Below are 22,749 nucleotides of genomic sequence, written 5' to 3'. Positions count from 1 at the left end.
TGATTTGGGTTGTGAGTTTATTTTTGTTTGTTTGAAGAGTTTGCATGCAAAGAAAGTTTTCGCTGTGTTCAAACTTTTTTTCTTGAGGGGGGGAAGTGTTACGGATTCGTCACTTCCGCTGTTGTGGTTTTCACCCACTTGACATATTTCTGATATTATGTATTATTATTATTCTCAAAAGGTTTATTATTCAGGAACAGCTATCTAAAGTTAAAAAGGTTAACTTAAAATGATACAGGAAACTGAACGAGAAGACGAGGAGGTGAAGAGGAAGAGGCGGCGCGAGCAAAGTTGGAGAAGACGCGTGACGTCAAGGTTCCATAGCGAGCCTGGTCTACCGCAAGTCGCGAGGGAATTTTGAGTTCCTGGAAGGGACATCCGGCGATAGGAATTATCGCTGGAGTGGAAAATCTACGGTCAGATTTGGGCGCTGAGATTTCGATGAATCCTCGCCTAGTCGCATCGGCTCAAGTAAGAGCCGTCGGTCATTTTGAACCCCGCGCTTCGGACACCTACAAAGGTTTTGCCTCGCGTCAACTTCGCCCCCAACATCCTACCGTTTGTCGGGGATGTGTGTGTGCGACCGCTTCGTCTCCAATTACGTTGCGGTTCGCTGAGTGAGCGGTGAAGATGCCCCTCTGAAGGGCGCCGTTGTACAGTTTCGGCGGGGCGATCACCCTTGTCAACTGTACGCGATTCGAATATTGACTGGAGAGCGAGATTGGGGCTTCGACTGGATATCGTTCTAACGACCGCGGGAGCGAATCACATTCGCCTTGGAAAAGGTTGTAGTGACATTGAGGAGTGTCCGTTTCACTCGCTGGGAGCGCAGTGAGTTATATGACTTTATTAGTGGTATATAGAGTGCACTCTTAATTGCCATTTGTTGTACCGTTATTCCTGTGTGATTTTCAATATATTATTTGTTCATTTATAATCATTGGTGTGGTTTCACTATTGCTTTCTAACACAGAGTAACATATTTTTCTGCCGTGGCTCCTCTCGGGGTTCGGAGGTGTACCGAGACCAGGAGATCGTAGAGGAACACGTAACATGGCCTTTCAGTCTGGAAAGATTTGTCAAAAACATTGTCCTGACATGAAACCTCACCACACCACACAGCTTGCGTGCAGAAGTGGAAGGAATCCGATCCAAGGTTAATAGCCGGAAAGACTCTCGGTGATAAGCTTCAGAGTTTGATAGACCTGGAGGAAAAACATTGGAGAAACGTCCTTGAACTTTTGATTGTGATTGTTAATTTTTTAGCTGAGAGAAATCTGGCATTCCTTGGGTCATCGAAAGGCTTCTACGAGCCTAACAATGGTAATTTTATTGGGCAGTTGGAGTTCATGGCTCGATTTGACCCAGTCATGCAGGAGCATATTCGATGATCATCAACCGGGGAAGTATGAGATAACTATCTGAGTGCCGATATTCAGAACGAGCTCCTTGGATTATTAGCCAACAAATTCAGAAGTGAAATACTTGCACGTGTTTCAACTTACAAGTCCTACTCGGTGTTGCTTGATTGCAGCCCAGATCGGCCGCCAAGAGCAACTTTCCATCATCATCCGCTTTGTTCATGTGCAAGATGGAGAGGCTTCTGAAATATGTAAACATTTCCTCTCATTTGTTGTTGTGAAAGACACGACCGGCATGAAACTAATGGAGAAGTTATTGGAAACATTGGACGCTTTGGTCTGCCTTTGTCTGACTGCAGAGGCCAAGGATACGACAGCGGCAGTGAACTATCGTGATTCTGGATTTGATCAGGCCATGGATACTGCCAAATGTCTTGCGCTGTCAGCGGAGGCAGAAACAACGTTTTGTGACACTCGCAAGGTTAGCAATAAACGTTACTTTTCTTACGAGTCCGCAGATGAACCAGTTTCAGACCTACAGACAAAGTTCAAAGTTGAATTTTTCTCCAAGGTTATTGATGTTTGTCTGACTGCACTGGACAGTAGATTTGAGCAGGTGCGCTGCATCCTACAGCCATTCAACTTTCTATTTAACATCACAGCCACGAAAGCTTTAAGTGACAATGATCTTAGAAAAAGCTTAGATGACCTACATATCCTGCTAACTGATTGCAATTCAGGCGATTTGGAACCCATCGAGCTACCAGAAGAACTCAAGCTTCTGTGCAACTCAGTGCCAGAAAGATGTTCTCCACTTGAAACACTGAGCGAAACAACTAAAATCTCCCTCATGGACACTTATCCAAATGTACACATGGCTCTGAGGGTTTTACTGACGATGCCGGTAACTGATGCATCTGCAGAATGCTCTTTCTCAAAGCTGAAGCTCATACAGAGCTACTTGCGCTCTACAATGTCACAGGACAGACTGTCACACCTGGACATCATCTCAATCGAGAAGGACTTAGGACGAAGAATGAAGTATGATGACATTATTGATGGCTTTGCATCTAGGAAAAGTAGAAGGGTGAAATTATAAAGCATCAATGATTGTTGTGTGTGTGTGTGAGTCATGATAGTGTTGCGGTTTTGCCATAAAGGCAAACCCCCTATAGTTAATTGCATGACAACATGTAGCCTGCAGTAGTTAGTTATTTCTTATTGAATGTAAAGATTAGCCCCTTTCCATTGTGTAATAATCCACACCAATATGCGTTGATTTAGACAGGATTTCAAACCTCCGTGTGGTGGAGGGAAGCCATTTTGAAGTAAGGGAGGGCGTGGCCAAAAGCGAAGCCCACATGACCAAAGAGGGAAGGAGGACTGAAACCTTCCAAGGAGGAGGAAAGATTGAAGGCCAGCATGTGACCAACCTCAGCCAATGGGAGGCTGTGGAACATTCTAGAAGCTTTTCAAGTCTGATAAAAAACCCCACCCATCGCATTTCCAGGCTATTGCTTTGTGCTTTGCCGACCCTCTTGCATTTTGCTTCGCTGACCACACTCCTCTTGCTTTGTGCTTCGCCGACCCTCTTGCATTTTGCTTCGCCGACGACATTTCCAGCCTCTTGCTTTGTGCTTCGACGACCCTCTTGCATTTTGCTTTGCCGACAACATGCTCTTGCTTTGTGCTTCGCCGACCCTCTTGCATTTTGCTTCGCCGACGAGACTGCTCTTGCTTTTTGCGTCGACGCCCGACACCCATCGCTCTTCGCCAATCTCTTGCTCTGATCCGGTGGACCTGCAAGCGTTGGCCCCTCCCGCGCCTCATCTTGAAGCTGGTCGTCCCACCTGCGCTGAATCTAGCCCTGCCTGCGTTGCAGCTTGTCCAACCTGTGCTGAAGTTCGTCTGTGCTGACTTTGAGGAGGCGGTTCATCCTTCGGACCTTACCTCATCCAGGCTGCATGCCGGGATTGAGGATCGAGCTGCGCGCTGCGCACACCAGACCAAGTGGCCACCTTCGAGTCAGTCCCTACAAAGCACCATCGGTACGAGAATAACCGGTGTGTCATCCCCTGTGTGTGTGAGTGTGAAGGTGCCTGTGGGGAATATTATTTGGTAAGGATTGATAAGATTGCATCTTCGTCTCTGTTGCTCTGTGCCTTCTAAATAAAAGGCTGTACATTTTTGTTGTTACTTTCAAACCTGTTCGGGTACGTCTTTTCGCCATTGGCCTAGCATCATCCGAGACCGAATCTGGCTTGAATCAGGTCCGTAAATCACGTGAGGTAACGCCGCTTTCCACACCGTGCAAATCCGCTCAGCACGCAATAAGGTGTGTGAAAGCGAGGGTTCGATCCCCGTGCTCTTCGGCCGCATGTCTTGAAGGTATTTGGGATTAATTGACCAGCAAACTCTTCGGCGCGTGGCTGGGAGGTTGGCGATCGGAATTGCTTAGCAATCCGTCAATCACGAGCTTAGTCGCTCGCGGTCGGCGGCCTCAGTGGAACCGGAGTTCGAGGGGGAATGGGGCATAAACCCCCCCCTTAGTACGTCGACAACCCTGGATCCGCAACAATATTTTGACTCCATGACTCATACATGTGTGATGCTCTTCTCCACATCCTCTCAGTGAATATCTGAAGAATTTAAATCCATAATAGACCAATTCCACCACATAATACTTGAAAAGAATTATATTTTTGAGCACTTTTCGGAATGATGTGACATTCACTTTGTTCTGTTCTCGAGTTGTTGCCTTTGACCTTTATTTGCAGGAATTCATCATTTTGTCTGTTCAGTCTGTACTACATCTGCGCCCAGTTTGTTGGTGATCGGCAGAACGGGTCATTATTCCCAGAGCTATGTGCGTATAGATATATTCAGAAATCGTCAGATCTGCATTTGCTCTTTCCATTGTGAAATTTGAATAAACGACGTCATTTTTCCTGTCGGGGTTTCTCCTCTTGCTCATCATTTTATTTTAGTGATTGATTGGGGTTTTTAAGAGGGCTACACAAACTAATTTTGAAGGATTTCTGCAGCTCAGTTTCTGAGATATAAAGATTTTTTAAAATGTTTGCATTTTTGGTCATTGTGAATTTTAAGGTCAAATTTTTATTTTCGTATCCCAATGGAACCTGCCAGTCAATTCCTAAGTCAGATTTCATTTGATGTGCCTTAATTCATAGATTTGATGTGCTTTAATGCACAAACCCACTTCTTCCTCTGATGATTCATTCCAGAGTTATTGCTAGAAATGTGACTTTCACCCTTTGATGACCTTGACATTTGACTTGGTTCATTGTTGGCCATTCTGGTTCACACTTCACACATATCACACTCTGGTTGACCCATACTACTATTATATCAAGTTTGGTTACAATCGGTACAGGCATAGCCGAGATATGACAATACATTACCCATGATGGTGTCGAAAGACTCATACACCCAGATACAGAGACAGACAGAACTGGTCATTCTAATACTTCACTAACCCCCTACGGAACCGAGGTATGAATCCATTATCCGCCTGAAGGTCTGTCACCATATTATTAGCCCTCAAATAGAAAGGGCCCCCACATGAGGTTTGCTTGGGGCCTCTCACTTGAGGTTTGCAGGGGGCCACCCACATACCCAGCGGAGGCTCTGACATCACTGATAGGTCAGATCTGCTGACCTGAACCAAAATTGAATTGGCTTGTTCTTGTGATATAACCAACTCATGCACCAAGTTTGTCACAATCTATCCACAACTTCTTGAAATATCACGCTACCGGTATACAGTGCATTCAGAAAGTATTCAGACCCCTTCACTTTTTTCACTTTTTAAATGTTGCAGCCTTATGCTGAAATCGTTTAAATTCATTTTTTCCCTCATCAATCTACACTAAATACCCCATAATGACAAAGAGAAAACAGGATTTTAGAAAGTTTTGCAAATTTATGAAAAAGAAAAAACTGAAATATCACTTTGACATAAGTATTCAGACCCTTTGCTATGGCACTTGAAATTTAGCTCAGTTGCCTCCCATTTCTCTTGATCATCTTTGAGATGTTTCTACACCTTGATTGCAGCCCACCTGTGGTAAGTTCAATTGATTTGACATGATTTGGAAAGGCACACACCTGTCTATATAAGGTCTCACAGCTGCAATGCATATCAGAGCAAAAACCAAGCCATGAGGTCGAAGGAACTGCCTGCAGAGCTCAGAGACAGGATTGTGTCGAGGCACAGATCTGGGGAAGCCTACAAAAAAATCTCTGCTGCATTGAAGGTTCCCAAGAGCACAGTGGCCTCCATAATTCATCAATGGAAGAAGATTGGAACAACCAGGACTCTTCCTAGAGCTGGCCGCCCGGCCAAACTGAGCAATCGGGGGAGAAGGGCCTTGGTAAGAGAGGTGAGCAAGAACCCGATGGTCACTCTGGCTGAGCTCCAGAGATCCTGTGTGGAGATGGGAGAAACTTCCAGAAGGACAACCATCACTGCAACACTCCACCGATCTGGGCTTTATGGCAGAGTGGCCAGACGGAAGCCTCTCCTCATTGAAAGACGCCTGAAAGCCAACAGAACCTTGTTTCTTACAGTCTGAGAGTCCTTTAGGTGCTTTTTTGCAAACTCCAAGCGGCTTTCATGTGTTGAGAGACCTTTTATAGACAGGTGTGTGCCTTTCCAAGTCATGTCCAATCAATTGAATTTACCACAGGTGGACTCCAATCAAGGTGTTGAAACATCTCAAAGATGATCAAGACAAATGGGAGGCAACTGAGCTAAATTTCAAGTGTCATAGCAAAGGGTCTGAATACTTATGTCAATGTGATATTTCAGTTTTTTCTTTTTCATAAATTTGCAAAACTTTCTAAAATCCTGTTTTCTCTGTCATTATGGGGTACTGAGTGTAGATTGATGAGGGAAAAAATGAAAACGATTTCAGCATAAGGCTGCAACATAACAAAATGTGAAAAAAGTGAAGGGGTCTGAATACTTTCTGAATGCACTGTGTATCGTTTTTTGCCATAACTCTCAATGGTGAAGAATCATGCATAATCAATATTATGCATTTCGTGTGTGTGTGTGTGTGTGTGTGTGTGTGTGTGTGTGTGTGTGTGTGTGTGTGTGTGTGTGTGTGTGTGTATGTGTGTGTATATATATATATATATATATATATTATAGGGCACGACTAGCTTTAATCGATGTGGATGCACTTTGTCATTTGTCTTTCTGACAGCTCACAATATATATAGCATGGTGTTTGAAAAAGTTGTGGACGAATTATGACAAAACTTGGTGGACGAGTTGGTTTGGCGACAAGAACAAGCCGATTAGATTTTGGTTCAGGTCCGAATCCAGATCGGGCCTATCTGTGGGATACAACACATAAACTGTTCAGCCTGGCGGAGGTATGCTCTCTACCGAGGCCGTTGTAGTTTAGACTTGTTTTGGCACACATCAGCTTATTTGGAGCATTGAGAACCACAAGTTTTATCTAGTGTGAAAAACGCAGACTCGTGTTGTCTTAAACCCAAAGAGACGTCTCACCTCTTGGCAAACAGTCGCCTCTGTGGGGTTCAAGAGAACTACGGTTTGCAAGATGGAGCTGCTGTGTTGAAGGATTTTCTGCCCTGGAGGTGCACACAATACACTGATTATACAAGTAATTAACAAAGTATCCATCATTATCATTGGCTAAGTTACACTTTCTTATAAATTTGCTCTGAAGAATGCTTCCTTCATTAATCACAAGACTAAGACTCATGTTAAGCCGATTTGGCTCATTTTCATTGGAGCACACCCACATCTGATAGCTCGTAGTGCGAGTTACACAATATACACAGGACAACTAGCTTCATGTCTCCCATCAAAAGGGTAGCATGCTCTGAGATGCAATGTCACAGCTGCGATGGCACCTCAACTCGAATGGTACATTTGTTTAGATCACTGTCCATAGATGGAGACAAAGTACTTCCTGTAAACAGAGCCACCGATGGTGGAATTTACCGCAGGTGGACTCCATTCAAGGTGTAGAAACATCTCAAAGATGATCAAGAGAAATGGGAGGCACCTGAGCTCAATTTCAAGTGTCATAGCAAAGGGTCTGAATACTTATGTCAATGTGATATTTCAGTTTTTTCTTTTTAATAAATTTGCAAAACTTTCTAACATCCTGTTTTCTCTTTGTCATTATGGGGTATTGAGTGTAGTGAATAAAAACATGGCCAGCAATGTAAGTGAATAAAAACAATAGAGATTTGTAATCAGACTTGACAAATCAATGGCCAGCATATAGTTATTGAACTATCTTTGTTGATGCCTTTAGTGAGTTAAACCACCGTTTAGAGGCCATTTTTCCCCGCAAAGCGGGGGTTGGCCTTTTCGGGGACCGTGGTTGTTGTTGTTTTTTTGGTTCCCTTTTTGAAGCAATGTTTTACGGCCGGATGCCCTTCCTGCCGCCAACCCTGTTTGTCACCTTTTTACGATAAACAGGGAGGTGGTTCACCTTTAGTGAGTTACATAACCTTAATCTCTATATACAGTTACTTCAGCTTTGTATCCATCATCTGTAGTGCAAACATTATGGGCCGAATAACCTCCTCCTGCTTCAAAGTTCCTTGTTTTTAACCAAAACATTCCTTTCGCGCCATCAGGTGCATAAGTCTGCTGGGGCAGTTTCATTGGCTAGGAGGCACAATCCTGGACGTGTCACCACCCCACGCAGGATACTCGATTGGCTCATTCTTCGCAGTAAGCTGGTACTCGTTTTACCAATCTCAGAAGAACAAGCATTCTGAGTATTGCGCTGCAATACGTGTCCCCTACCGGCATTGGGTAGCACTGTCATAGAAGACAGTATTATGTATAGGGCTCATCATGGGGTGCTATTCACTAAACGCGGTAAAGTGCCATAACTTTGTCAAAAATGATCGAAACGTCGTGAAGTTCGAACTTGATCTGTAACTTATCATGTGGAAACCATGTGCCAAGTTTGAAATCATTAGCATTAAGCGTTTAGAAAAAAAGTCCGGAAAGCTGTTCTTTGCGTGACGGACTGACGGACGGAGGGACGGAGTGCAAACCTATAGTCCCGGTAGGGGACTAATAACAGGCTGAGTGGACCCACCTGGTGTTATTTATGGTATGACAGAAGCTTGAACTCAGGACCTTAAGAATTTAGGCCAGCCACCTTGACTGTTAAGCCACCACCAGGCTTAAATCCTTATTAGTCCCCTACCGGTGTGCACCGGAGGAGACTGTAGGTTTGCACTCCGTCCCTCCGTCCGTCAGTCTGTCACGCAAAGAACAGTTTTCCGGACTTTTTTTCTAAACGCTTAATGCTAATGATTTCAAACTAGGTACATGGTTTCCTCATGATAAGCTACAGGTCAAGTTCCAACTTCACGACGTTTCGATCATTTTTGACAAAGTTATGGTACTTTGAACTTTGGGAATTCTGATAATTCTGATGATCCTCAACTCAGTGCCATTTTAAGTTTTAATTTCCTTTAAAAAAGATTTTCTCTGCAATAATTGGACCGATTGAGATCAAATTTTCACCATAGAGGGGACTCGGTCTGTAGAATATTTTAATGGTAATTATGACGTCACAGGTCACGTGGTTCGGCCGCCATATTGTTTTTCGTGAAAACACGAAAACCCCTTTTTCTCTGCAACGGCTGAACAGATCGAGGCCAATCTTTGCAGGCAGAATCGCATACCCATGACGAACAAAAAAGTCAGCGAGCATGATGTCATGCGTCACATGGTTTCAGAGTTATGACGTTTTTAAGCATGAACCTTTAAAACCGAGCCCCTCCCTCATTTTTGATCCAATCGAGGGGAAACTTCACAGATCTGTTCAGCATGTCAGTCTACTAAAATGTCCTTTTGGAATTTGCGATAGGGCACGTGGTTTGGCAGATATCTTTAATTAAACGAAAATATTTTAAAAATGGATATCTCTTGTTTATTCTGGAGTTCTCCTCAAGCCGCACCGCGCGCCCTCAGCCTCGTCTCGTGAACGTCAACAGCGCGACACATCGCGTGCTTTCCGGAGGGGCGGAGTCAAGCCGAGCAACATATATATATACACATCGATCATTGATCGTGAACCGGAAAATATAATAAATTACTGATATTTAGCGACTCGAAAGGTTCTTTATCAACAACTTATTTTCTCGTGCTTCTGCTGACCTGTCTGCAAGGTGTATAAATCGAAGTCCCGAGTGCGAATCACAGGTGAGCCCGTCCTGAGGTAATTAGAGATTGGGAACGATTCAGAACCTGTGGGTAAATAACCTTTGGTAATTTCCCCAACAGTTTTCCGGACGACAGACTGCCGGTAGGGGACATGTATTGCAGCGCAATACTCAGAATGCTTGTTACCTGTTCATGTGCAGGGTGTTCCAAAAACATCTGGACAACTTTGGTTGTTAATATATTTTATACCATAAATTATACAATGATACGCTTTATTTTATATGATACAGAAACTCATAAAATTTTCTTTCTTTTCAGGTATGGTCGGTTAATTTAAAACAAAACGGTGACTTCACAGGAGAAACTCAGTGCGTCGAATGGTTCATCGAGACAAGACCCGACACACAAGTTCAGCGTAATTTTCATACAAGGTATGGAAGGAATCTGCCATTGCAGACTAATGCAGAGTGGTAAAAGAAGTTTAAGTACAGTGGAAGTTGTCAGAAACAGAAAGTAATGGTCGACCAAGCACAAATGCAGCAGACGTTGAACTAGTGTGTGAATCATTTCAACAACTTCCCAGAAAATCAATCTGACGCGCATCCAGAGAACTAGGACTACCAACCACCACTGTACACAGGATTTTGCATAAAAGACTCAAGCTTTATGCCAATAAGGTGCAGATTCTGCAGGAACTCAATCCAAATGACGGACCCAAACTCAAGCCGTTTGCCTCAGAGATGCTCAGTCGCATAGAGGATAACGAAGATTACCTGAAAAAGGTCATGTTTACAGACGAAGCTTGCTTTCATGTATTGGGCAAGGTCAATCGACACAATGTGGGGATCTGGGGCTCTGAAAACCCCCACGTGGTCATTGAACACATACGCGACAGTCCAAATGCCAATGTGTGGTGTGGCCTTCTCCATGGCCACTTGGTGGATCCGTTTTTATTTGTGGGGGATACAGTGACCTCAACAATTTACATGAACATGCTGGAAGGATTCACCTTCCCACAGATTGAATAACTGTAACCCAATATCATTTTTAACAGAACAGCGCTTGCACTCATTGGGCCTTAGTCGTTCAAGCCTTCCTGAATGAAAAATGTCCAGGTCGCTGGATTGGCTGAGACAGACCAACCGCCTGGCTTCCACGGTCACCAGGCATAACTCACCCCTCCCCCCCCCCTTGATTTTTTTCCGTGGGGTTTTGTCGAAAATGTTATCTACAACACCAAGTTGACAAACCTGCAGGATCTTCGTTCTCGGATCACAGCTGCATGTGCACAGGTGGACGCAGACATGCTGAACCGAACATGGCATTAACTCATTAACCCACCTTTATATTCTGCGCGTGATAAAGTGAGCTCACATTTAAGTGTATTGTTGGTGCATACAAAACTATATGAGTTTCTGTATCATACAAAGCAAAGGGTATCATTGCATACATTAACATTAACAACTTGCAGTTCGAAATACATTAACAACCAAAGTTGTTCGGAATTTTTTGGAACATCCTGTACTTTCATTTTAATACACCCTGTGGAAGGACATCACCAGAACAAAGGATAATGATGTTCAATAAAATCAACAAAAAGATACTATTTCATTCTTTTGCTCCCAAAGCTAAGTGACAATACTCTTTGAAAGTGTTTTACTGAGCGTACTAGGAAAGTACAATTATAGTTCTCCCTCATTTGAGAAATGTATATGTAAGAGTTGTGGCCAAATTTCATTTCAGCTTAACGAAGCATGAAGTTTTTTTTCATTGGTCGAGGAATAACAGAGCCAATAGGGTGAGTGTTACCTCTGTCAACCTTGACACTGAAGGGGTTCAAGTGGGATTATTTTCACAACATTATTATATAGTCGAGGCTCGAGGAAGAGCTGGAACGCAGTCAAAAGAACTGGAAAGAAAGTGAAGACCATTACAAAGTAGAAAGGGGGAAGGCAACCTACCAACAGCAGGGTAGACTGACAAATGGAGGAAGAATGGGAGCAAAGGGAAGAGTGAGGAGGACACGGGTGAACTAGAACGGCACTCAGTAGAGAGCATACCTCCGCCTGGTTGGCCATATCACTCAATGGCGAAGAATCACTTTAAAAATTCTACAAGCTGGATCCAGATCCGGAGCTTCACCAAAATTGAATCGATTCTTGTCACACACACAACCGGTCCAACAAGTTTCGTCCAAATCCATCCATAACTTTTTATGCTAATTGCTATCTATTTATATATTATAAAAAAATTTAAATGTAAAAAAATTTTAATTTAAAACTTTTTAATTTTTTAATTTTTCCCATTTTAATTTTTTTCTTTTTTTAATTTTTAACTATTTTTATGCTATTTTATTTTATAATATCCTGCTATGTATCGTTCTTGGCCCTATCTCCCAATGGTGAAGAATCGCTTTAAAATTCTAGTCACCAGATCCGAATCCGGATCTTCACCAAAATCTAATCATTTCGTCCATGTCACAAACGCTACATCTCTGCCAAATTTCGTCCGAATCCGTCCACACCTTTTTCAAATATTTTGTTCACAAACAAACAGGGGGAAAACATAACCTCCACCCACCTTTGCTGGCCGAGGTAATAAGCTTGTTATAAGTTCAAACAGCAATAAGCGTCTGGAAGAAGAGGAAGGGAAAACTGAGGATGAAGCAGCAATGGAACAAAAAAATGAAAAGGAGGGTGGAGGGAAAAAAAAGGAGAAACCAAATAATCTGCAAAAGAAGGGGTGGACTTGGGGGGAGCTCATGAGGGTAGAAAAGATCATGGATAATGATGAGGAATGACCCAAGGAATAGGTGAACAGCCATCTCAGCAATCCTGGAAGGAAGAATAAGTTTGAACAGACCAAGGAAGTTGGTTCCATAGGTGAGAGAAAAGAGGAACAAATGAGTACAGGTGAACAGTGATTCTGGAACTTGGGAGTTTCACCAGAAGTGGGTTACTAGCAGACCACATGCACCCTACAGAACCTGGGGGTGGGGTTACACCAGAAGTGGGTTACTAGCAGACTACATGCACTCTGCAGTAACCTGGGGGTGGGGTTACACCAGAAGTGGGTTATTAGCAGACTACATGCACCCTACAGAAACCTGGAGGTGGAGTTACACCAGAAGTGGGTTACTAGCAAACTACATGCACCCTACAGAAACCTGGAGGTGGAGTTACACCAGAAGTGGGTTACTAGCAAACTACATGCAGCCTACAGAAACCTGGAGGTGGAGTTACACCAGAAGTGGGTGACTAGCAGACTACATGCACCCTACAGAAACCTGGAGGTGGAGTTGCACCAGAAGTGGGTTACTAGCAAACTACATGCACCCGGTAGAAACCTGGGGGTGGGGTCACACCAGAAGTGGGTTACGAGCAAACTACATGCACCCGGCAGAAACCTTGGGGTGGGGTTACACCAGAAGTGGGTTACTAGTAGACTACATGCACCCGGCAGAAACCTGGGGGTGGGGTTACACCAGAAGTGGGTTACTAGCAAACTACATGCACCCGGCAGAAACCTGGGGGTGGGGTCACACCAGAAGTGGGTTACGAGCAAACTACATGCACCCGGCAGAAACCTGGGGGTGGGGTTACACCAGAAGTGGGTTACTAGCAGACTACATGCACCCTACAGAAACCTGGGGGTGGGGTTACACCAGAAGTGGGTTACTAGCAGACTACATGCACTCTGCAGAAACCTGGAGGTGGGGTTACACCAGAAGTGTAACCTACACTCCGAAACTTCCCCCTTGCCCCTCCACTCTTAAACTCCCCCCTTGCCCCTCCACTCCTGAACTCCCCCCTTGCCCTTCCCCTCCTAAACTTCCCCTTTGCCCCTCCCCTCCTAATCCCCCCCCTTGCCCCTCCACTCCTGATCTCCCCCCTTTCCCCTTCCCTCCAAAACTCCCCCCTTGCCCCTCCCCTCCTAAACTCCCCCCTCACTCCTCCCCTTCAAAACTCCCCCCCAATCCCTCCCATTCAATTCTCCCCCCATACCATTCCTCTCCAATTCTCTCTCCTCCCCCCTCCTCCTCCAAGCTGCCTCCTCCCCACTTCGTCTCCCTTCTATCTCATACCTCCACCCCCCCAAACCTTCTACTTTCCTCTGCCCCCCCTCAAACAACCCCTCACTGTGCCGCATCCCTTCACCAGCAAACCTTTCATCCTCCTCATCCTTCCCTTTCTTGGAACTCTTCTGCAACATCTGAAACACTATCAACTGCTCTCCCTACCTCCCCCTCTCATCCTTCATCTTACCCTACTCCTCCCCTCCCCTGTCCTGTACCCGATGCTCCCCCTCTCTCTTCATTAACGGTATGGACCTCAAACATCCGGGGCCTTCGCTCAAACCTGACTGATCTCTCCATACAGGTTGCTTCTGACAATCCAGACTTGATCTGCTTAACAGAGACTTTCCTCCTTCAAGATGTCTCTGATTCCTTAATATCTCTTCCTGGTTACTCCCTCTTCCGGTATGATAGACCTGAGCCTCGGCCTGGTGGTGGGGTGGCTATCTTTGTCAAAAACTCTCTTCCTCACTCTCCTTGCACTGCTCTCTTTCCTCCTCACCCGCAGGAGTACCTCTGGTTACAGCTTCCTCTCCGCTCCCACCTTTTGTTCATATGTGTTCTGTACCGTCCCCCAAACAGTGATGACTCCATCTACATTTCAATGTCTGACAACATGGACCAACTTCTATCCACTCATCCCAACTCTCTCTTCCTCATATGTGGTGACTTCAACTGTCATCATGCCACCTGGTTGGGTGTGGGTTCCTCTCTCACTAGTCATGGCACCTCAGCAAAGGACTTCTGTGACTCACTGGGATTGACACAATCTGTCAATTTCCCGACCCGGATCTCAGCCAATGGAGTATCTTCTCTTCTAGACTTGGTTATGACAAACTTCCCTGCTAATGTCTGCTGCTCTTCTTCTGCTCCAATCGGTTCTTCTGATCATGTCCTTGTTAAAGTGGACATCTCTCTGACCATCCTCAGGGAGCCTGCTCAGCGTCGACGAGTCTGGCATTTCACTCAGGCCGACTGGGACGGTCTTCAAGCAGCCATCAATCGTCTGGATTGGTCTCCCATCTCCACTGCCTCTGACATCAATTCTTCCTGGGAATTCTTCCAAAGCAAACTGATCTCTCTCATGCACAGATTTATCCCATCTCGCCTTCAATTGTCTTACCCTTCCTCCCGTCCATGGTACACTGAATCTTGTGGTGAGGCAGTTGCCCTGAAACAACTTGCCTTTGCCTCTTGGAAGGCTAATCCAACTGAAGGAAATCTCAGTTCCTTCCACCAAGCTCGGAACAAGTGTGTGTCTACCCTCAGGAGTGCCAGGAAGCACTATCTCTCCTCACTCAAGAATGAACTCTCAAACCTGTCTCCTTCCTCCAAATCCTGGTGGCGTCTGGTCAAATCCGTTTCTGGTGTTTGTTCCCCCTCCATCCCCTCCCTTACCTCAAATGGACACACAGTTGACATCGCACGTGACAAAGCCGAATGCCTCAACTCTGTGTTCGCCTCGAAATCCTTAGTCCCAAACCCATCTCTCTCTGTTCCCACCTTTCCCAGTCGAACCCAACTGCTCCTGGACTCTGTGTCCTTCTCTCCTGACAAGGTGGAGGAGTTTTTGTCAAACCTCGACTCTGATTCTGCAACTGGACCAGACGGCATCAGCCCACGGGTCCTAAAATCCTGCTCTGCCGCTCTATCTCACCCTCTCTCTGTTCTTTTCACCCTATCTTTTGCTCAAGGTCATCTGCCAGCATCCTGGAAATCAGCTAACATTACCGCTTTACACAAAAAAGGTGCAAAAACAGATCCTTGCAACTACAGACCAATCAGCCTGCTCCCAATTATCAGCAAAGTCATGGAATCCATCATTGCTTCGGATATGAAATCTTTCCTCTTCTCCAATGGCTTGATCTCTGATCATCAATTTGGTTTCAGACCAGGTCACTCTACTCTGGACATGCTGCTTCTGCTGTCTCAACAATGGATGGAGGTCCTCAATGCCAAACAGGAAATCAGAGCTGTCTCCCTTGACATATCACGTACCTTCGATACGGTCTGGCACCCAGCTCTGCTCACCAAACTCTCCTCCTATGGTATCCATGGAAATCTCCATGCATGGCTTGCGGACTTCCTCTCTGGTCGTAGTCAACGTGTGGCCCCGAATGGATTTCTGTCATCTCCCCTTCCTGTTCAGGCTGGAGTTCCCCAAGGCAGTGTGCTGGGCCCTGTGCTTTTTCTGGTCTTTATCAATGATCTCTCCGACTCTCTGGAAAATCCTCTCTATCTCTTTGCTGATGACTCCACTCTCTGCCACTCCATTCCTCTTCCCTCAGATCGGCAGTCTGCAACCTCCTCACTCTCTGAAGACCTGGACAAAATCACAGACTGGTCAAACAAGTGGAACATGTCTTTCAATCCTGCCAAATCTCACTCTCTTACTATGTCTCTCCGAAAAGATCGACTGGACAACCCTCCCATCTACTTTCTCAACAATCCTCTCCAAGAAGTTCTGTCGCTCAAGCTTTTGGGTCTCACTATCTGCCATGATCTTTCTTGGGAAAACCACATTTCCAAGCTGGCCTCCAAAGCCAGTCGCCGACTGGGCATCCTCCGTCGTGCGAAGTCCTTCCTCGGCACACCTGAGCTCCTCACCACATACAAGGCTTTCATCCGCAGCTCAATGGAATACTGTTCTCCCCTATGGGCTGGTGCTCCTGCCTCACACCTGGCTCGGTTTCACGCTGTTGAATCCAAAGCTTTCAAAATCATTGGAATCTCCCGCGATGAAGCTATCTCTGAGGGCCTTTCACTCACTCACCGCAGGCAGGTAGGTGGTCTTTCTGTCTTCTACCGACTCCTCTCCGGCCTTGCTTCCCCAGCTCTCTCTGTGCTCTGTCCCCCAAATATTCCTACAGGTCGCACAAGATCTGCCAGAAACCCTCTGATGGTTAAACTGCCGAAATCTCGGCTCTCTGCTCACCTTCACTCTTTCATTCCTCTTTTCTCCCGCCTCTGGAACAAACTCCCACACTCCCTTCAATCCCACTCCTCCCTCCAGGTCTTTAAAACAGCTGTTCACCACCATCTCTTATCTTCCCCCATCCAAAACCTTGATCTTTTCTACCCCCACTAATTCACCCCAGATCCACCTTGTTTGAAATTCCAACTTCTTTCCTGGAAGTCCTGGCAGTGTCCATATGTTTATACCTCTCCCACCCCCCCGCCCCCCCCTTTACATGCCTCCCCCCCAAAGCCCTCTCCCTCCCACAGATCTCTCGATGTCTCCATGTCTCTCGGTCCCTGCTCTCAAATGTTGTGTTTGTGTCCTTCCCCCTCTCTCCCCATCTTGTCTACCGCTCCCGATGTTATTTGTTTTATGTGTCTGTTTGTCTTTCTGTGTGATTAATGTTCGCTCTTTCACGAGCCTCGATCTTGTATTTAAAAAAAAAACAAAAAAAAAACAAACATCATAATATAGCCATGTACCAAGTTTCATTTGAATGTGTTAAAGGGTAAGGGTGGGAGGTCTGGAACACTACAGGTGGAATGGACTGATGGACAGACGGACAGACGGAGAGCAAACCTATAGTCGCCTCCGGTGAAACCGGTAGGGGACTAGTAACAGGCCCAGAGAGTCAGTTTCATCTTCGGATATTCCAACGATTTTGATGGCCTAGGTCTCCATGGAATTAAGAGGTGAAGAATGAGTCAAGGAAACCAGCCGAAAGCGGAGAGTACTCCATCGAGCTGCTGATAAATTCCTTGAATGTTCAAAATTGAGATTTGCCAAGGAAATTATTTGCGCAATGGACGATGGTGGTTTTTTCTGCACAAAAGGTGAGTGCAAGCACATGGAACAGCTTGCGTAATGACCCTGAAGAAGAGCATTGCACTCCATGATGCAGCATCATACTTAAAAAGCACCACAGCAGTTTATAGTTTGATGACATCATCTCTAAAATCAAACTTCAAGGAGGACATTTCAAAGGCCAGCACCTTCTTTAAAGGCCCCCAATTAATCCCACCTTGTAGGGTCGACCAGGGAAACGTTTTGGGCCAAATATTTCACAAAGAAGCTGGACAGGCCTGACATTCAACTTCAGGTGACAGGAATTTGTAATTAGTCCAGGTGCCGGCATTGACTCACCTTCTCTTCACTAAAGACGAATGCGAGAAGGTGGGACACCCAGCTTTCGGTCCATCTGAGTGAAACAGCATTTTGTGATAGAACCGCTTGCCTTAAGGCCAGTGCCGCCAAGGCAGTGTTCTGAGCCCAGTCCTGTTCCTAGTCTTCATCATTGATCTCTCTAAATCCCTGGAAAATCCTATTTATCTATTTGCTGATAACTTGCGTGACATCCTTCATCCTTCAGACAGGCAGGCTGCAGCCTCTTCCCTCTCTTCAGACCATGACAAAAATCACAAACTGGTCAAATACTTGGAATATGTCTTTCAATCCTGACAAATTTCACACTCTCACTATCCCTCTCCAAAAGGACCACCTGGCAAACCGTCCAATCTACTTTCTTTCCAATCCTCTTGAGGAAGTTCAGTCATTCAAACTCCTGGATCTCACTATCAGCCATGATCTTTCTTGGGCAAATCACATTTCCTATTGCAGACAGGTCAGTGGTCTATATCTTCTACCACCTCCTTTCTCGTCTTGTGCCCTTTCGGTATTTCCGTTCTTTGCCACCCCCAGGTTCCTGTCGGGCACACGCGGTCCACCATCAATCCCCTTCTGGAGAAACTACCTAATTCCAGAATCACTGCTCACCTCCGCTCATTCGTACTTCTTTGTTCCACGTGTAGAATCAACTTGCACATTTTCTTCAATCTCATTCTTCCCTCCATATTTTCAAGACAACTGTTCACCACCATCTCAGATTTATCCCCCATACAAAACCATGTTAACCCCCCCCCCCCTCGCCCCCAAATCCCCAATCCCCCAGTTTTTCTCCCTGATTGCTTGCCTCTGTAGCTATCTTTTCCATCCACCCCGTGCCTCCTCCACTAACCCCTCAATCCTCCCCACACCCATTATTTGGCCAAGTCTCCCTCTATTTTGTCTCTCATTGACTCTGCTGCCAGTGCCCCTCCCCACTCCCAACCTTCTCTCTACTGCTCCGTTTTTTTTCCTGTTGTGTCCTGATGTGCTCAGTGTTCTTGCTCTTCTATGAGCCATGACTGTATACAAAAGACCCCCAAAAAACCCACAAACCGACACTTCTTGAATGTCACTCTGGTGCGACACTCTGGTTTGATACCCATTGTGTATGATAAATGGTGTGGGAATAGCCCTACTGGATGACCACAAGTCTGTGCCAACTCATCAGTGTAAAGATCTGTGAGGAAAAGTCATAATTATGGTTAACCATTTTGAAATTGCCAATCTTTCATTTAAATGCTGAAATTTGTGTTTAGAAGACAATTTGAATCACATTTCACGCTAGCAATGGCAGGTTAAAAGTGCTCGGCAATCAGAACCCAGTCACTGAAAACGCACTAACAGCGCATGCACAAAAGAGGCCTCGCACGCGCAAAAGAGGCCTCGCATGCGCAAAAGAGGCCTCGCACGCGCAAAAGAGGCCTTGCATGCGCAAAAGAGGCCTCGCAGGCGCGAAAGAGGCCTCACTCACATGTGCAAAAGAGGCCTTGCATGCACAAAAGAGGCCTTGCATGCACAAAAGAGGGCTCTCATGCACAAAAGAGGCCTCGCATGCACAAAAGAGGCCTCGCATGCTCAAAAGAGGCCTTGCATGTGCAAAAGAGGCCTCATACGTGAAAAAAGGCCTCACACGCGCAAAAGAGGCCTCACATGCTCAAAAGAGGCCTTGCACATGAAAAAGAGGCCTCACACATGCAAAAAAGGCCTCACACATGCAAAAGAGGCCTCGCAGGTGCAAAAGAGGCCTCATATGTGGAAAAGAGGCCTCGCATGCACAAAACAGGCCTCACATGCTCAAAAGAGGCCTCACACATGAAAAAGAGGCCTCACACGTGCAAAAGAGGCCTCACGTATAAAAGAGGTCTCACATGCTCAAAAGAGGCCTCGCATGTGCAAAATAGGCCTCACATGCACAAAAGAGGCCACATTTAGCATTTCTATGTCATTTCGAAATTCCAACATTCCCTCAACTTAGATATCCTTATGAGAAGTCATTCACTTAATCGTACATTTTAAATGTATTTACAAGGTTGATTGGTGAGGGGTAAACTTAATCTAGTATGCATCGATTCCAAACAGCGCTGTGCCGGTCGGTATATGTTATTTCTACCCTGCTTATAATGATTTTTTTTTTAATCTGCAAAACCCAAAAGGGATTTATTTATATATTTTTGGTTGCCTTGACCTTCCCATGACAAAATCTGGTTCGATATCCATTGTGTTTGCTTTCCAGAGAGAAAGAGACAAAGATGACCGAGAGTCCGTTCAGATTCAAAGGAATCTTCAATTATATGCTTGACAAATTAGATTCTCCTGCCATTTAGAGGGCATCCCCTGGAGAAATGAAGAAGATTCGTCATGTGCAGGGAAGCAGATGGCAAATCTAGCTTCACATCCCTCATGACCAACTGTCTACCAAAGAAACACAATTTGACATGAAAAGGCAAAGCATCAAGATCTACTAGCCGGATACCTGTCCCCAACGAGTACGTAGATGTCTCACCTCAAAATGATACATTTTTGGAAGTTCGTATTGGTAGAAGATACCCCCCAACTCGATATTACAATATATAAATGTGCAAGTTCAATCAAATGTACCTGTGCAATTCAAGATGTGAAAAATACTTTTGATATCGACCAACAGCGAATACCATAATTGTGAGCTTCCATAATCTGCTTAATAATCTAAAATGTTTTCATAATCCCAAAGTTTTAGTAAAATGCTTCATTTCGAGGAGGTTTTTGATTGACACAATGTGGAGCATTAAACAATTCAACAAAGGTCAACATTCATTTTATTTCAATTTATATCTTCCTGATCATCACACCAGCGTATTTCGGGCGAGTGCATGACGAAGACCTTCCTCAACTCGTGTTGGGCATACTCGCCATGCTGGTTACGTACGAGCCGGACCGGTACGACATCAGGACATCAGGGCACGGACTTTGAATTCCTCCGAGTCTGGGAGGTCGGTGGGTCAAAACCCAGCCCAGCCATTTCAAAGATTAAAAATGGTACATGCTGCTTCATTGCTTGACATTCGGCATGAAAAAGGATAAGAGCATGGACAATCCCCAAAGGTTGGCATCCATGTGGAGGAGAAAATGCCTTCTGAGGAAATGCCCCGCTGAGTGGTGAGAAAGGCGATGCCATATATTGTTGTGGCATCGCTGATACCCAGAGTGCCCTGGAAAAGACAGCACTTCCTCCGAGCTCAGTGGATGTGGTTTGTCTCATCTACAAGTCCGTGTTGTCTCGTGTATTTGTCAGTATATCCATGTACAGGTAGTGGACAAAAGAATGGAAGCACCTGGATAAATGATGGACACAAAGCAACAGCTTCCACGCAGGTATGGCCCATGTGTTAATTAAGCAAATAACATACAGGCCGTACTGGCGACATATGGTGGCCCAATGCCATATTAAGTGACTTACATTGGTGTTTCATTTTTTTTTTGGGTCCACTACCTGTACTGTATCTGTGGCAGCTCGAATATGACAATAGATCCTGTAAAAAAAAAAATCTAAAAATATACGATCAGTGAACTTATATTATTACAAATTATATGTTGCAAAATGCGGAAAACACAATTTCAAACGTTGGCATTTCTTCGACTGTTCCATCTTGATCCGAGAATGTTTTGAATGCCCCGTGTGGGCGTGGCAAAGAGAGTAAGTGGTGGCTAAATGTAAAAGTTTACAACAGTTTCCTGGAGTACAAATTCATTCTGATAACGTTTTATCAGGTACTCGTGATTACTTACTTGAGTAAGGGTACATACACCTTATGTGTGAATGGCAACATGGTGACATTTTGACCCAATCACCTTTAGCTTCACGCAGCATTACAAACTAACCTTAGCAAACTCGGGGCCCTTGGTCACAACCTCCGCACATTTGCTTCACCACTGTCTCCCAGCAAACCGAAGACTGTGTTTGACCGAGTTTGCAGAAAAAGTGCTCGAGTCGCTTGGTTTCCATCTCGTTGCACATGAGGATGTTTTCAGCATTAACCAATAGGGAGTGGTATAGGTCATCAAAATGTTTATACAAGTGCGAGCTCAAGACCTTCCCTGACTACTTGGTGTTCAGAATTGAGTTCAAGAAGGTCATGGAAGAGCAAGATCTCGGTGCAGAAGCAGGTCAACAATAAACTGACAGTCGGACACAATTTAAAAAAAGCAAATGAACGAACAGGAAAAGAGGAGGTGAGGAAACATAGCAACCTACAAAGTAGAACAGCACTCGGTAGAGCGCGTACCTCCACCAGGCTGAACAGTTTCTGTTTTGTATCCCACTGATAGGCCGGATCTGGATCCAGACCTGAACCAAAATCTAATCAGCATGTTCTTACCATCTCACCAACTCATCCCCCAAGTTTAGTCATAACTCGTCCATAACCTTTTGAAATATCTTGCTAAATATCATTTTAGGCACTATCACTCAATTGTGAAGAATCACTTTAAAATTATTGTATCCGGATCCGCATCTTCCCAAAAAACGAATCGATTCATCATTGGCAGAAACCCAACCTGTCCACCAAGTTTCCTAAGGATTGGAGGGTGGTGAAATAGGACTGCCTGCAGCCATGGGGGGGGAATAAGGGAATAACTGCTCCAGGAAGGTTGTTCCACACATCAGTGAAGTAAGAAACAAAATAGTGGAGGAGTGCAATTAGCCTGGATTTAGGAAATTTAACCGGGAGTGGGTAACTGTAACATAAAGTGAATCCTGGAGTTGCTGAGGAAGGTTGGAGTGCTGAGAGAGCTGAGGGAGCAATATCTGAAGAGAGGCTGTAAAAGACAGAGGTCACAGATCAGTCTGTGATGTGAGAGAAACAGATCCTCTGCTAGGCCTCATCACGAGACACCTCATGATTGTTGAGAGCTTGAGATTCTACAAAATCCTGGAGATAGATGCGATGCTGGAGTGCCACCCCATACTCAACTGCATTACCGACAAAGGCCTTGTAGGCAGTGGATAGTGCTGATT

At 45.1% G+C, this 22,749-nt stretch overlaps 1 protein-coding gene across 1 annotated transcript in view; it reads right to left on the bottom strand.

Moving 5' to 3' along the window:
* Positions 1–22,749, bottom strand: part of LOC137436137 (microtubule-associated protein 1B-like) — a 102,040-nt gene that overhangs the window by 32,394 nt on the left and 46,897 nt on the right. The window contains exon 3 of the mRNA XM_078786283.1: positions 6,904–6,986. Coding sequence (XP_078642409.1) covers positions 6,904–6,986 — 83 coding nt within the window. The remainder of the gene's footprint in view (positions 1–6,903; positions 6,987–22,749) is intronic.

This window comes from Myxine glutinosa, chromosome 11 (assembly GCF_964187855.1).
Source record: "Myxine glutinosa chromosome 11, kmMyxGlut1.1, whole genome shotgun sequence".
Lineage (NCBI taxonomy): Eukaryota > Metazoa > Chordata > Myxini > Myxiniformes > Myxinidae > Myxine > Myxine glutinosa.
This window is presented reverse-complemented; position numbering and strand designations above follow the sequence as displayed.